This window comes from Polypterus senegalus, chromosome 9 (genome assembly GCF_016835505.1).
Source record: "Polypterus senegalus isolate Bchr_013 chromosome 9, ASM1683550v1, whole genome shotgun sequence".
Taxonomy (NCBI): Eukaryota; Metazoa; Chordata; class Cladistia; order Polypteriformes; family Polypteridae; genus Polypterus; species Polypterus senegalus.
This window is the reverse complement of record NC_053162.1, coordinates 10,389,137-10,406,835: the sequence shown is the minus strand read 5'-3', so window position 1 is coordinate 10,406,835 and position 17,699 is coordinate 10,389,137. Positions and strand designations below refer to the sequence as shown.

The window sequence follows — 17,699 nt, the reverse complement described above, 5'->3', positions numbered from 1 at the left end:
TAGAAAAAATCACTGTCTAAACACAGCAAAGAAGCACGCGGCAACGATGCTCATAGAGCGAAACCTCCAGATCATAAATCGTTTTAATTTCCAAAACATTTGTCTTGGCGGTAGTAGAAAAAGCCATAAATCTGATAAAGTATCGGGTCAAAGGGGAAAAGAAACAATTAGTATGACATCTTGTAAAAGAAAAAGAAAGAAAAAACATCACTTATAACCTGGATGAGAAGCTTAAATTGCTAAGGCAGTCGCTGACTGACTCTTTTAATTAAATATTAGCTATGCTTTTTTTTTTTAAGAAACAAATAAAGAATAATTATTGCTGTGATGATTAAAGATTAAAGATTTAAGGAGCTGCTAAGAAAAAGCTAGAAAGTACATTTCCTTCTGGCATTATCACAATCATCTTTTCAAAAACCGTCAGCTACATAACTCGTGTGTATGCCATTTGTTTTATTTGGTATTAAAACTGACTGACCTGTCCCTAACCCTCACCATTCATTTCTGTTTAATAAATGGTTACTTTCATCAAATTGACATTTTAACATATATATTTGGTATATATATATATATATTTGGTATATATATATATATATTTGATATATATATATATATATATATATATATAACACACAATCAAATTGGACTTGGCAAAAAAATATTTTTCCCTTAAGTAAAAATGTCATTGAAGTCCCCGCTGCCTGATGGTTTAGCATCCAACTAAAAGCATCTGGTAAAGGGGCAGACTTCACACAGGTAGAAATTAAGGGTCACATGGGCACACTCAGAGCATAAGACTAACAGCACCACGTGATTGATTGATTGATAGATATGAAAGACACTATATAAAAGATAGGTAGACAGATATGAAAGGCACTATATGATAGGTAGATAGACAGTTGGACAGATAGATAGAGAAATGCACTATATAATAGATAGACAGACAGACAGATAGATATGAAAGGCACTATATGATACACAGACAGACAGTTGGATAGATAGATAATGAAAGGCACTATATAATAGATAGACAGACGGATAGATAATTAAAGGCACTATATGATAGATAGATAGAGAGAGAGATATGAAAGGCACTATATGATACACAGACAGACAGTTGGATAGATAGATAATGAAAGGCACTATATAATAGATAGACAGATAGACAGATAGCTGATTTCCTCCCACAGTCCAAAGACATGCAGGTTAGGTGGATTGGCGATTCTAAATTGGCCCTAGTGTGTGGTTGTGTTTGTGTGTGTCCTGTGGTGGGTTGGCACCCTGCCTGGGATTGGTTCCTGCCTTGTGTCCTGTGTTGGCTGGGATTGGCTCCAGCAGACCCCCGTGACCCTGTGTTCGGATTCAGTGGGTTGGAAAATGGATGGATGGATAGATAGAAAGGCAGTATATAATAGACACAGACAGATAGATAATGAAAGGCACTATAAAACAGATAGAAAAGGAACTATCATAAACTGCCTATCTATCTATCTATATGATGGCCAGACAGACAGAAAGACAAAAGGTGCGGCAGGCTTGAAATGAGCGAGTACCAAAGAGGCCTGCTGGAGTGGCACAAGCACTGCAGCACAAGTTTTGACGACACAGTCACCATAAGCCAGTTGCTTTTACTAGAATGAGTATTTTTTTTTTTCCCTGTACATTATGCTGAAATGATCCTGCATATTAGAAATTAAATAAAAGAGGATTAATATAACACTTACAGACATGCTTCATTTAATTCATGGTTATGAGGGGCCAGTCCATTACAGGAATACACAGAAACAAAGACACACTTTTGATAATGCCTGCCTGCAAAGCAGTAAATGGTAAATAGTAAATGGCCTGTATTTGATATAGCGCCTACTAGAGTTCAAGAACCCCCCTAGGCGCTTTACAACACAACAGTCATTCACCCATTCACACACACATTCATACCCTGGTGATGATAAGCTACTATGTAGCCACAGCTGCCCTGGGGCACACTGACAGAAGTGAGGCTGCCGAACACTGGCGCCACCAATCCTTCCGACCACCACCAGCAGGCAAGGTAGGTTAAGTGTCTTGCCCAAGGACACAACAGCTGCATTCTCATGCCGGGAGCCAGGATCGAACCTCCGATTGCTGGACAACCCGCTCTACCGACTGAGCTACTGCTGCAGTATGACAGACAGACATGCTGTCGTGAACTAGGCGGTCTAAAGCAGGCAAGTCCAAGTAGAGGAGTAAAACCGTTAAAACCAGGCTAGTAATATTGCAAATTATAATTATAATAATAATAATAATTCTTTACATTTATATAGCACTTTTCTCACTGCTCAAAGCATTTTATATAGTGAGTGGGGAGCCACTTCAAACACCACCAATGTGCAGCATCCACCTGGATGATGCGATGACAGCCATTTTTGTGCCAGCAGGCCCACCGCACATTTGGGGTAAGAGACACTTAACCAAATAGAGACAGGAGATGATCAGGGGGCTGGAATGACTAGGACAAAAAGATAAAGATAAAGATAAAAGATGTATTCTTTTCCAAAACAGTACTCCAAAAGCAACGTAGCTCCTTGGTGCTCAAAATTAAAATGAAGTTGCCCGAGACATAAGGCAATCCAAAATAAACAATTTCCAATACAACAAATCAAAAAGAACCATAAAAGAATCCAATAATTCACAAAAAGTACAAAGTGTAGGAAAAACACAGAAACTCACTAAAGAAAACTGCCTAGCACAATCAAAATGAACTGCCAGGAACAATTATGGGAGACCCTCTAATATTTATAGTGATGCGGCAGTTCCTGGCGATGATTAGCAGTTTGTCCCGATTCTAGTGGGGAAATCACCCACAAAGTAGAAAGAACATAACACGGGCATCAGCAACAAAACAGACAATAAACAAACGTAACACCAACATAGATAAATGGCCTACAGATTCAAACTGCAGCCAGGGGAGAAACCCTGACTGAAACACGACCTTAGCCTGATTATCTGAGCTGTTATTTCCCAGTTTTAGGGTCAAGGAAAAAATGACAAAAACTTAAGTTTGGCAATTTTCTATTAAAATGTGCTAAGCAGTTATATGGAGATAATACTTTTTTTTTAATGCTTTTCCAGGTTTTCTGGTTATTGAATCCATCTTTTGCTAGCTAGTTGGTCTAAAGATGAAGCAGTCACAAGCCTTTCATCATTCACGGTCGTCTGCTCTGCGTGTTTTTAATTGTCATACTTCAGCTACACTGACGGGCGCAAACAAAGCATTCCAAACTATAGCAAAAACAGAAATATTTCAAAATGTCTTATAAATGCTGTGCTTTTCTGAAAGCAAAATATGTAAAGAGAAAAAAAAAAAAAAAAGACCACCTAACTAATGACATCCGTTATCATCGCTGATTATGGCCCCCAGAGGGTTCCCCATAGGACCGAGTTTTGGGACCACTGATGTGCAGAATATCAGTGTCCACTTTGACTTTAAAGAATCTTTTCTTCTGTTGATCTTTGTCAAAAAAGCCAAAATCAGCCCAGTGGGATGCCATGCTGTATAACAATAAAATGTGATGATACTTTTTTTTTTATAGACGAGGTTTTGTTATCCGGTGCCGGTTACTGTCTGGTGTTATCAGGATATGGTCCAGTGACCCCCCAACAAGGAAAAAAAAAAAAAAGTATGAATACAAACACATGGAATCAAACAAAATGAAGTCACACTGGAGAATAATAAATAAGAAAATGTAAGGACAGTGTGCTAGAAAGATACAAAAACAACAAGGGACTGAACACATACAGAGCTACAGCTTCACGACGATCGCTTGTTATTTTGTACAGCCAGTAATTATAGATCTTATTAACTGAGACAACTGACAGAGCCAAGGTCATTCAAGGGTATCTGATAAGGGTCTCTTGCAATGTAAAACACAGTGAAATGCTCATATATCTTCTCTACGTGTGCAATAACTGGTAATGATTTGATGCTCTCCTGATAGGGTGCTCCTGTGTCATGGCCAATTTAGTTATTATTTCAGTCAACACAGACCAGATAGATCTCAGCCACAGTGACTCATAAATAATGGTAAACGGGATAATAAGGCCGACTCTTCTGCTAACGCTAAGAAAGAGGCAAAGAAATCTAAAGCATAAAAGGCTTTAGTCACAGGAAGGAGAAGAACGAGCAAGGTTTTCCGTCCTATTGATGAACCATGTCTTTCAGGGTGTTAATTCCACAGGACGAATTAAGATAAGAAAATGTCGCTATTTAATTCTATTCAGATAATTCTCAATTCCTTAATAAAATAAGATCTGTAGGGCTATGAAACGCTCATTATGGCGAAAGACCCACAAGACATTTCTGCCCAAAGTTAGCATGAAGGCTAGCAGGCCGTTTCAGGGAACGCATGTGAGCCATTAAGATCAAACACTTTACCAGCCCTATTGTAGGACACTTCAAATCACTCGGTCATATCCTCACTGATCTCTTTGTTTGAGTTCTTTCACAAGACTTCTGAGACACTTTTCAAAGGAAAAAAAAAAAAACCAGAAAAAGCAGAGCCCGCTCTGCCCCATATCACTCCAGGTCTTAACGACTGATTAACTTTTTCTCCTCTCCTTCATCTTCTCTAATGGCAGCTTTTTCCTTACCTGCTCTCACCTTTTCTACTTTCATCTACATTGGCTTTGTTCTCTCCTTCCTCTCTTGAATCTGTTACCTGCTCTTTTGTTTCAGATACACACCATGTTGTGTCTTTAACCTTCTTTCATTTTCCATGTGGAAATAACCTAAAACTTTTTGCCTATGTTCTTGAGTGGCCTCGTAAGACCTCAGACTTGAACCCAATTGAATATACCTGGAGAGACCTGAAAATAGCTGTCCAACAAAAGACCACCATCCAACCTGACAGAGGATCTGCAGAGAAGAATGGCTGAAAATCCTTAAATCCAGGTACATGAAGCTTATTGGGTCAGAATGAAGACGACTCCAGTCTGGAGTTGCCAGTAAATGGGCTGAAGAAAGTAAAATACTGAAGAAAGGGTCAGAATGCTTGTATCACTGGGATATTTCACATGAAGTGAGAGGTGGAGTTTCGTTAAGGGCTCCGCCTCCAAGGAAACAGAAAACTTGTCTGTCTGTCCAGCCCGGAAGTGAGAGGTGGAGTTTCGTTAAGGGCTCTGCCTCCAAGGAAACAGAAAACTTGCTGAGCCGCTAATAACACAAGCGAGGCCAGCACGTCAGCAAAACAAAACCTCAGAAGAAAGAGACAGCCACTTAGCTGCTAACATCGGCAATACAGTATCCCTTTTACTTTTCCTCCCGCCACTAATACACAAGCGAGGTGAGCATGTTGGCAAAACGAATCCTCCTAGGAGAGAGATTCCCAGAGTAGTTCCTTTCGGTTTCCTGACATCTCTTACATTATAGCATTTTTTCTTGACGATTTCAATAGCTTCTAGGACCCTGGGCTTTTTACAGTATGGGCTTACACAGCTAGTATAAAATAAACCGAGTACTGTGGGGCAAAATCATGTACTACCTGTCTGTGTTGGGGATAGGGTGGCTGTACGTGCCTGAGCTTCACACTGTCTGTCTATCAGTCTATCTATCTATCTATCTATCTGTGTGTGTGTGTGTGTGTCATATAGTGCCCTTCATATCTATCTATCTATCTATCTATTATATAGTGCTCTTCATATCTATCTATTATATAGTGCCTTTCATATCTATCTATCTATTATATAGTGCCCTTTATATCTATCATATATCTATCTATCTATCTATTATATAGTGTCGTTCATATCTATCTAACATATAGTGCCCTTCATATCTATCTATTATATAGTGCCCTTCATATCTATCTATCATATAGTGCCGTTCATATCTATCTATCTATTATATAGTGCCTTTCATAACATATAGTGCCCTTCATATCTATCTGTTATATAGTGCCCTTCATATCTATCTATTATATAGTGCCCTTCATATCTATCTATCTATCATATAGTGCCCTTCATATCTATCTATCAGTCATATAGTGCCTTTCATATCTATCTATCTATCTATCTATCTATCTATCATATAGTTCCCTTCATATCTATCTCTCATATAGTGCCCTTCATATCTATCTATCTATCTATCTATCTATCTGTGTGTTTGTCATATAGTGCCCTTCATATCTATTTATCTATCTGAGAATGGTGTCTTCTAGCCCATCATCTACTTTTCAGGAAATTGTTTGTGAGTGTCAAATGTCACAAAACTTTTGAAATTCAAATGATTGCATTGCTGCATTTACAAAAGCTTCTTTTTCAGAATTATGTTCAATTCAACAATGGATCATGCATATTAGTGAATGCTTTCAGTTAGATGCCAAAAAGCAACGGCATGTAAATCCTGGCTTCCCAATTCATGGATGTGCAAAGTCAAATAAGTTCAAGACAAGTGATGCAAAGCCAAGGGTGAAGTCAAAACCATTTGTCATCTGGCAGAAGCTACACATCTGTCCTCATCTTTTGTATGAACTGCATGATCTATATTTGGAGATATAACTTTTATGTAATTTGTTTTTTCTGAATTTTTGGTTGATATTCTGTCTCTCCATTAAAATGAAACTACCATAAAGATTACAGACTGCTCATTTCTTTGTAAGTGAGTAAAGTTAGAAATTCAGCAGGGGATCAGATACTTATTCCCCCCCCACTGTATGTACACCAGTGTTTCACAACCTTTGTTGTGTCACAACCCGAGACCACCTCCATGAATTTAACGCAATTATCCAAGCAAGGAGGTCGCATGCGATGGCCAGAACAACTAAACATTTGATGAGTCAAGAGGGATTGTCACTGGTTTTCCTTTCCATCAGAACAGGGGTTGGGCAGGTCATCTAGTATCGGTCGTGATCCATCTTTAGCTCTGCTGCTGCTGTGAATCGAGTGTGATCGTCAGAGTGGTGGGTTGTTTTTGTCTGTGGTTGGCCGCGACCCAACTGCAATGCTGCCACAGCCCACAGGCTGGGAAACTCTGATATACACAGTATAGTATACAGTACATTAAGAAGCAAGTCTAAACTGAACACCAGTGATCATGAGAATATATATTCTTAAAATGGAAAACTAACAATTCATGATGATCGACTAACCTTTGCAGTTCCTCATCAGACGGGGAGTACTTGGATGTGACATTGGCCAGGTCCCCAAAGATTTGCGTGCTGTAAACAGTGAGACAGGCGAGTAAGATCAACTCCTGCCAGGTGCTGCTCAAGAGACAGGTGTAATCTTTGATTGAAAGCTCAAGGAAAAAAGGCAGCTTCTTGATCCAGGCGATTTGTCGGAAGAGTAGCTCATCTGCCAGTCTGCAGAGCAACGCAAACAGTTCGGCTTGTGTCACTTTATATCTGGAGAGAGAATGGCAAAATAAATGAATAATTAAATAAATAAATGTGTTAGGCGAATCATCAGTGTTTCAGTTAGCTGTACATTTCCATCTGCTTATTCTGTTAAGATCCAATGCACTGGCTTTAGCTAAGATCTTTCAAACATATTTCAAGCAGGCTGTGATCTACTTTTACGACGTATAATAATCCTCTTTAACATATCTTTAATTTATAGGCGCACATAAAAAACGGCACACTACAAAAAAGGTTTTAGAAGAAAAAAAGGTTACTCAAGATACTTAAACCATTACAATAGCACACATATAATATTTACAAAATAACAAATTTAGTTAACCTATGTTGCTATATAGATTTTTTTTTTTGTAAAATTATAAAATGCTTATACTGTAAATGGAAGGGAAAAACATTCCCAACAATTTCTGATATAAAAATCGGGAGTGGCCTGCCCTAGACTTTCTCGTATACTCAGATATTTGAGAAGAAAACCACAAAACAATGATTATATTTTTGTACTAGCCATGTGCGCCCAACTACGTTGCGCGTGTTAAAGTTGTCTGTGAAGGGCTCCCTGTTTAAACGCGGCTGCCAGTCGTGAACTGGGCCCTCCGTCGCACAGCATTATGATTTTTATAAGGGAAATTACAAAAGAAAACTCTTGGATATTGATTCAATAGGAACGGCCTACTCGGAATCACTGTCCGAATCGTAATTCTGTGGTGGTGTAGGAGCATTTCTGTTTCTGTCCGTTCACAGTCCGTCTCGTTTTCAGGACGCTATCGATGTCTTCTCAACCTTTCTCGAATCTTGCAGCTTGCTTTGTGGCAATCCAGAGAGTAAGGCAATATACACGGAGCAATGGTTATAAATGGGGGACACATACTGTAGGTATCCAGGCTCTTTAAAGCATAAATTGGGATCACTTCACTGACATGTGAGCAAGCCACGGTACAACTGTGAGACGCGCAGCACTCGCCGGCTACAACGTAACAATAATAATTTCCGGAACGTGCTGTTACGTTGTCATTCATTTTACCCACTGTCTTTCTTTCATTCATATTTTATGTAGGCACGTACCTTTTATCTTTGACAATCTCTTTCTCTAACCAGGCCTCAGGAGCTAACCAGCGTAACATTGTCCACCACCCCTTTCGTTATTCCGGCACATTGTTGACATCCATGAGTAACAACAACGTACTAAACTGGAAGGTGACCTACGCATGCGTGGAATTTACGGACAAACAAAGATCAAGATCTAAATGAAGATTATATATAAAGATTAGTTAATGTAAAGCACAACAATTTGTTTAGTTTGAATGTCTGTGTTTTGAGGTGTGACTGGCGTACTACAGTCTTGAGTAGTATAAGCCTGGAGGAGATTCTTAATGCAATGCCTGTGTTTTAGCTGTCTCTCTACTGCCATCTAGTGCTTCTTCTTCTAATTCATTCGCGGACAAACAAAGATCAAGATCCAAATGAAGATTATATATAGAGATTCTGTACATTAAAGAACCATTAACAAATCAAATCAAATTAATAGTATATTGAACAATTATTATAAAAGTAAAGTTGAATATATCGGACTCTGCAGCTGCATGAATAAAAGGTAAAGTACCACTTCCGGTTAGAGGAAATAGCCAAAAAGTTGATAGAAATCTACGTTTTGTACCTAATACTTGTATACAAAATGTAGTTGACCTAAGTGAAAGTGTACTCAAGTTATCGTGTTCACACTCACACTCACACACACCAGACATAATTCCAAAAATGGTATTTTCAGACTCAGGGAGGTCTAATATGTCAAGATTCATCAAAATCTCAAACTGGAATTTCTGGAGGATTCCAATTCTTTTCCTGTACAAGAAAGTCAGGGAGGTCTCAAACGTTGAGATTTCAAAATCTCGACATCGAATTTTTGGACGATTATAATACTTTTCCTATAATTCGTATACAAGAAAGTAAAAAGGTGTCTTTATAGCTTTCAGTACATATGCACTCACCCCTCTTCAATAAGCATCGGCGTGCCAAGTGGTTCCAGATCTTCAGCAGCAACTAATTGGGTGATTAACGTCTGTGACTGAGGATCCAGGCTGCGGGACTTTGGAGGGAGCAGCCCAGATTGTGCAGCATAGTTAAAAATGTGCGGCAGGTACTGGTAATGCGAGGATAACTGCGTACCAATGTATTGATCCCTGAGTGCTGTGCTGTATCCATTCATCTCCAGCGACCTGCTGCAGGAGTTAAAGAAAGAAAAACATCTTAGCCTTCATTTCAAAAGTGTATCATCTGAACTAGAAAAAAAGAATACTGGAGTGAAGCACCACGGTGGGCTGGCACCCTGCCCGGGGTTTGTTTCCTGCCTTGTGCCCTGTGTTGGCTGGGATTGGCTCCAGCAGACCCCCCGTGACCCTGTAGTTAGGATATAGCGGGGTGGATAATGGATGGATGGATGGAGTGAAGCAATACGTGTTAATATAAACAGAATTCTGGAGTATCACTTTGCCGAGAGCCTTTTAGAATCAGTTTTGTGGTGGCTTAGCAATACCCGTTTGTGTCATTTTAATCTAATCAGCCACAATTACAAGCTTCACCACCATACAACTCATATTTGTTCACAATATATTTAAAACATTTTGCTTGACTTCTCACTATGTCACACTAATTTCCTTCACACGAGAAACCCAACATTGTCTTGCATTAACCATCCTGCACAGGCAATTTCTTGGTTTCTTAAAAAAATTGCTTATATAATATGCTGAGGAAGCAAAATTTAACATCCGAAAGGACAGTTTAAATTACTAATTACATTAAATAAACCACTATAATGATACACAGTGATTTTATGTTCCTGTTAACACCTAGTAATGTCCTGGCTATGACCATAACAGGGATTATGGTGAGCAGCATTATTGCACTGCACCCAAGTGGCTCCAGGGAGAGCTTAAACAAAAAGCACTCCAATCTACTTAATTATGTGCAGCAATAATTTTTGAAAAGAATATGAAACTCCTGTCTTATAAGAGGAGCAAGTTATCTTTAATGAATAAAGTGATTTCCCCCCAGCATTTCCAACCTATCTACAAGTCGGAAAAAGTCTTCATGAAACTCCCACCTGGATGACAGAGTGGAAACAGGCGACGGCTGGTTGGCTTCAGAAACCCCATTGCCAGGGGAGCTGTGATCACTATCTCCAATATTACTCCATGGCATACTGGTCTCCTCCTCAAATTCTTGTCCAGTCATAATTCTTTCAATCTCTTCGTCTGATATCTGCAAAAGAAAAATGAAAAAGTTGTTTTTTTTTTTTTCATTTCATCCACCCTTCTCCACTTCTTCATTGAGATGTTTCAAATGCGGCTGAGGAGATAAACTGCAATGTTTTGTCTGTAAGCGACTAACGTTTTTTTCTCTAAAAGGAACAGAAAAAAAAAAAAAAAGATGTCTTGCAAAGCAAATGAAAGATATTTTTCTTTAGAAAACAAATATTAAAAATACCTTTTCTGTGATAACATATTGCCCCCCCCCCCCAAAAAAAATATGTTTTTATATTTTATTTTTATATATATATATATATATATATATATATATATATATATATATATATATATGGTGGCGCAGTGGGTAGCGCTTCCCAGGTCCTCCCTGCGTGGAGTTTGCATGTTCTCTGGGTGCTCCGGTTTCCTCCCACAGTCCAAAGACATGCAGGTTAGGTGCATTGGCGATCCTAAATTGCCCCTAGTGTGTGCTTGGTGTGTGTGTGTGTGCCCTGCCCGAGGTTTGAAATATCACATGGTCCTAAGTATTCAGCCCCTTTGCTGCGACACTCATATATTTAACTCCGGTGCTTTCCATTTCTTCTGATCATCCTTGAGATCACCTTCATTTGAGTCCAGCTGTGTTTGATTCTACTGATTGGACTTGATTAGGAAAGCCACACACCTGTCTATGTAAGACCTTACAGCTCACAATGCATGTCAGAGCAAATGAGAATCACGAGGTCAAAGGAACTGCCTGAAGAGCTCAGAGACAGAATCGTGGAAAGGCACAGATCTGGCCAAAGTTACAAAAAAATTTCTGCTGCACTTAAGGTTCCCAAGAGCACAGTGGCCTCCATAATCCTTAAATGGAAGACGTCTGGGACAACCAGAACCCTTCCCAGAGCTGGCCGTCCGGCCAAGCTGAGCTACTGGGGGAGAAGAGCCTTGGTGAGAGAGGTAAAGAAGAACCCAAAGATCACTTTGGCTGAGCTCCAGAGATGCAGTCAGGAGATGGGAGAAAGTTGTAGAAAGTCAGGCTATGAACGTATATATGTACGTAAGTAGGATTCAGTTAGCGTTGGGAACCCGCGTACCAAATTTCTTGAAGATGGGCCCATAAGTAACAAAGACCGTTGGAAAGTTCAATATGGTGGCGGACGGTGGCATCATACCACCGAAATAAGTGCGTACATCGGTTTCGGTTAGTGCAGGGAAGCCGCGTACCAAATTTCGTGAAGATGGGGCCATAAATAAGAAACTTCAACATGACGGACGTTGTCGACCATTATCGACCGTTACGCGTAGAATTTCGAAATGAAACCTGCTTAACTTTTGTAAGTAAGATGTAAGGAATGAGCCTGCCAAATATCAGCCTTCTACCTACACAGGAAGTTGTAAAATTAGTGAGTGAGTGAGTGAGGGCTTTGCCTTCTATTAGTGTATACATACATACATACACATATACAGTATACATATACAAACAAGCACAACCTCCTTTCAACTCTCCAAGGCCTATGGCAGGTTCCTCATTATGTGTGGCAATTTGTTGTTGTTTTTTTTTTTTCTCTTTCAATTTACAAAAAACACAATGAAAAGATGTGTCATGCATGTTAGATGATTACTCGAGTCTTAAACAATATGGCTAAGGGCATTCATTCCTTTAGCTTTCTTCAAAGGAACATAAAATTCAAAAAGTTAGTACTGAATAGAAGTGTATTCACTTATTTAGCTTTCTTTAAATGAACTTAAAAGTTATCTGTTTATGTAATTATAATAATTTTCTGCTGATTTCAACAGTTTTTGATTAACCATTGAATCAATCACGAGGACCTGGCATGCTTGTTAAAAAGACGTAAGCCACTTGGGAAGCAGACAGTCAAGTCAAGTGGCTTTACTGTCATACCACCCATACACTGCATCGTGGCATACGGTGGTACCAAACAACAGGGTGGCAGTGTACATAACCACAGGAAAACTGTAGGACAGAGAAAGGACTACGATATTGTGCTATAATTTAAAGAACAGGTAAGCGAGCAGATAGTAATTTGAAACAGACAGTAATAAATGATAACAGTAAAACTAATAATGAAAAATCGGGAGTGTGCTCCCCTCGCCTTTCTCATATACTGAGAGAGAAGGTCATCAGAACCGCTTGCAGTTGTGCAATACTTCTCAAAGATCCTGTCTCTTTGTTTCTCATTATAACTAATTGATAATATCGATACACAATCATTTATCTCTATTTAAAATCAAACTTTAAATTAATTATATTATGATATTTTCACACTTAGGGAGGTCGAAAACGGTGGTGGAATTCTTTCATGATTATATATGCATTACAGAGACTACGTATAAAGTAAAAAGAGTTATAGTCACCTAAACACTTGGAAAAAGTGCTAGTGTTATATTATATTTGTTACAATAATTTATTATGTGTAAAACTGCATTTAATTATAACGATGGTGGAAATAAAAAAAAATATATAAAATTAAATGTATTAGTAGAAACATGACAGGGGTGTAGCAACTTATTGTTCCCATGACATTGTTATATTCACATGGTATGTTCAATGTTTACATGTTATGGTTAAACTGATGATGTATAAATTACAATAAAATTAATAATAGTTATTGAAAAACATGCGTTATATTGAATACAGTTTTAATATCGTGTACACATTTATATTTCCAAGATACAAAAATTTGGATGGTTGTTTAAATAAAATACAACTTCTGGTTTATCATTATAAATATACAAAATTTGAATCATCTGTAATTATAACCATAGTTTACTTGAAAATTCTCTAAAAAATTCAGTTAAAGTATCACTTCTAGTTGCTGGAAGTGGCCCAGAAGTTGATAGGATTCCTTATTTTTGATACGAAGCAGGTGTAGAAAATCTCATTGGCCAGGGGGGTATTTTTCGTACGTGGATTACTCGTTTAACCGGATGTAATTGTTGACGATTTGGCCTGATCCTGGATCTGTCGGTTTTTCCAAACTCTTGCTGGATGTGTTGTCATACCAGCAGATCCAAATCCTCAAACCTGCTCGGAGCTGGTCTTTACGATGTAAACAAGGATTCTATCACACCGTTATTCAGTTTCCGTGCATAGAATTCGTTCAGTCATGGCTTTGCCGTTCATGAATGAGCTACTAATTGATATCGGTGCACAAATTATAAGAAAAGAATTTCATATAGAGAGGGATTTGCGCGATCGGCAAGATCCTTTATTGCTCCTGGAGGAAATTCTTTTTCGAAAAATACCGCTTTAGCCGAGGGGGAATATTGTAAAGTCAGATTTATTAGAACCTGATATTCGAAGTCAAACTCGGCGAAGTCGGGCTCTCACAACCACACAGAGAGTATGCATTGCTTTGAGTTTTTTTTGCAAGCGGCACTTTTTTATTTACTGTAGGCGATGCAGAAAATCTATCTAAAAGTGCAGTTTGCCAGGCAATTTGTAAAGTCTGTTTGGCTCTGAGATATTTCCTTCAGGGTTTCATAGTTTTTCCTGGACATCTGCGTGTGCAGACAATAAAGGAGGCGTTTCATGCCATTGCAGGCACACAGGCAAAAACACCCACAATTCCATAAAGAATCTCACGATCAGCCTAACATTGTCATTACCCAGGATTTCCAAATGTGATTGGGGCACATGGGACTGGATCAGAGTGGAGTTTGAGCAAACATTATTTAGAAAATGTACCTCTTTTCCTGATGAATAATCAGACACAGTGTCTTCATCAAATATTTGACCTTCGTCAATATCTCGTTGGTCAGACACAAGTTTGAGGGTTATGACATTCCCTGCAACTGACCCAACAAAAAAAAATTTGCCCTCAGAAACAGGGCGATGGGCATTTTGCTGGAGAGCCAACTCTTCTGCAGGGGTTAGGTCTGGACCGCGTGGACCTCCACCTGTTTTATCTGCCTTCTTATTAGCTTTAAAATTAATGTTTCTTATATTACATATGATTCTTTATGTCAACAATCCTTTAAATAGTTATATACCAATATTTACCAGTTTGAAGTACATTATTGTACTTCACGTTAACCTGTTCCCATGTTCTCCTTGTGCTCACGTTTCATCTGGAATTATGACATATTAAATAATAATTAATCTGACACATAGGAAATGAAACGCTGCATTCAGTAAGTACAATGCACACTACTTGGCGTTTAATTTGTCGGCCACTTTTTGCCAGCTGTCTTTTCTGGTTTGGGCTACTTTTTGCAGTGTTACCCCTTGTGGATATTAAATCTTGAAATTCTTCATATCCTTCAAATAAAAGGTCCTGCTCTGCTTGTGTAAAAAAAAAAAAATATGCACCCGTTCTTTTGTTATTTTGTTGCAGCCTATCAAAGACTTGCTGATCATGTTTTCTAGACTCCATATAAATAAACTGCTCAAAAAAATTAAAGGAACACTTTCAAAACACATCAGATCTCAATGGGAAAAAGAAATCCTCCTGGATATCTATACTGATATAGACTGGGTAATGTGTTAGGAACGAAAGGATGCCACATCGCTTGATGGAAATGAAAATGATCAACCTACAGAGCCCTGAATTCAAAGACGCCCCAAAAATCAGAGTGAAAAAATGATGTGGCAGGCTAGTCCATTTTGCCAAAATTTAATTGCAGCAACTCAAAATTGTACGCAGCACTTTGTATGGCCCCTGTGTTCTTGTATACATGCCTGACAACATCGGTGCATGCTTCTAATGAGATGACAGATGGTGTTGTGGGGATATCCTCCCAGATCTGGACCAGGGCATCACTGAGCTCCTGGACAGTCTGAGGTGCAACCTGGTGGCATTGGATGGACCAAAACATAATGTCCCAGAGGTGTTCTATTGGATTTAGGTCAGGAAAGTGTGGTGGCCAGTCAATGGTATCAATTCCTTCATCCTCCAGGAACTGCCTGCATACTCTCACCACATGAGGCCAGGAATTGTCGTGCACCAGGAGCCACTGTACCAGCATAGGGTCTGACAATGGGTCCAAGGATTTCATCCTGATACCTAATGGCAGCCAAGGTGCCTTTGTCAAGCCTGTAGCGGTCTGTGTGACCCTCCATGGATATGCCTCCCCAGACAATCATTAACCCACCACCAAACTGCTCATGCTGAATGATGTTACAGGCAGCATAATGTTCTCCATGGCTTCTCCAGACCCTTTCACTTCTGTCACGTGCTCAGGGTGAACCTGCTCTCATCTGTAAAAGCAAAGGGCACCAGTGGTGCATCTGCCAATTCTGGTATTCTATGGCGAATGCCAATCGAGCTGCATGCTGCTGGGCAGTGAGCTCAGGGCCCATTAGAGGACATGGGGCGCTTGGGTCACCCTCATGAAGTCTTTCTGGTTGTTTGGTCAGAGACATTCACACCAGTGGCCTGCTGGAGGTCATTTTGTAGGGCTCTGGCAGTGCTCATCCTGTTCCTCCTTGCCCAAAGGAGCAGATACTGGTCCTGCTGATGGGTTATGGACCCTCTCCAGCTCTCCTAGAGTAACTGCTTGTCTCCTAGAATCTCCTCCATGCCCTTGAGACTGTGCAGGGAGACACAGCAAACCTTCTGGCAATGACACGTATTGATGTGCCATCCTGGAGAAGTTGGACTACCTGTGCAACCTCTGTAGGGTCCAGGTATCGCCTCATGCTACCAGTAGTGACACTGACTGTAGCCAAATGCAAAACTAGTGAAGAAACAGTCAGAAAAGATGAGGAGGGAAAATGTCAGTGGCCTCCACCTGTTAAACCATTCCTGTTTTGGGGGTCATCTCATTGTTGCCCCTCTAGTGCATCTGTTGTTAATTTCATTAACACCACAGCAGCTGAAACTGATTAACAACCCCCTCTGCTACTTAACTGACCAGATTAATATCCCAGAAGTTTCATTGACTTTATGCTATACTCTGATTAAAAAGTGTTCCTTTAATTCTTTTGAGCAGTATATATACAGGCTTTTCAATCAGCGCGGGCGCATGCATTCATCTTGGATGATTAGATCCACCTCAACTAACCTAATACAAAAACTGACTTATCCCGGATGAGCTTCACCAGCATTAACTCATCCAAGATGAGGCATCTGATCTCGGATGATTTAAGTGACGTACGGAAAATACCCCCCAGGTCTGAGCATTTTCGAGTTATCGTGTTTACACACAGTCAGACAGACATAATTTTATTTTTTTTTAGGTCTAAAGGGCGGCACGGTGGCACAGTGGGTAGCGCTGCCGCCTCACAGTTAGGAGACCTGGGTTCGCTTCCCGGGTCCTCCCTCCCTGCGTGGAGTTTGCATCTTCTCCCCGTGTCTGCGTGGGTTTCCTCCCACAGTCCGGAGACATGCAGGTTAGGTGCACTGGCGATCCTAAATTGTCCCAATATGGTGAAGGTGGTCTAGCCTTCTTCAGCCAACAAACGAAGTGGAGATGTTCCTGCACCATTTTGGCTATGGAGGTGCTCTTCATTGACCAGGTATGGTCAGCTGCCAGGTGCACACCAAGGAATTTGGTGCTCTTGACCACTTCCCAGATAGCTCATGTTAAAAAGAGCACAATTTTCAGAAAGTGTAAACTACTCACTCCATGTTTCTATCCTTAAACATCTCAGTCCTCCATTCCATGACAGTTACATGACAGGATCCCACTTTCAAATAAATGACTCTGATACAAGTTCCACGACCTCTTGCCTGAGTAAGTGCTTACAGAAACACTCCACCCAAAAATTGATCTTTTTTTCCCCCTATTGCACATTTTCATTTTTTGTATGATTTGAACTTGATGTGTGACATGTGGGATTGAAGAGATGTAAATTGATCCTGTTCTCATTATTTCAGGCAATGGAACTGAGCAATTAGGTTTAGGTGAAGATTGCAATTCCAGAAATAAAAAGATCTTCAGGTGGAAACCCATCAACTGTTATGCCAGTTTGGATGTTTGTTGACCAAAATTCAGGAATGCTTCCAGTGAGGTGTAGTTCACCTGTCATCTTCTAAAATTACCTAGGAAGGAAAATCTCCTAATAGGAACGCTACTGAAGGTGGCAATCCCACTGCTGCAATGT

The 17,699-nt window shown here is 39.8% G+C and overlaps 1 protein-coding gene across 1 annotated transcript in view; it reads right to left on the bottom strand.

The window, feature by feature from the left end:
• Positions 1–17,699, bottom strand: part of LOC120535109 (nuclear receptor subfamily 6 group A member 1-like) — a 513,305-nt gene that overhangs the window by 13,450 nt on the left and 482,156 nt on the right. Inside the window, exons 6-8 of the mRNA XM_039762693.1 lie at positions 10,486–10,643; positions 9,374–9,604; positions 7,122–7,376 (exon numbers count right to left, since the gene is read on the bottom strand). Of these exons, the coding sequence (XP_039618627.1) occupies positions 7,122–7,376; positions 9,374–9,604; positions 10,486–10,643 (644 nt within the window). The remainder of the gene's footprint in view (positions 1–7,121; positions 7,377–9,373; positions 9,605–10,485; positions 10,644–17,699) is intronic.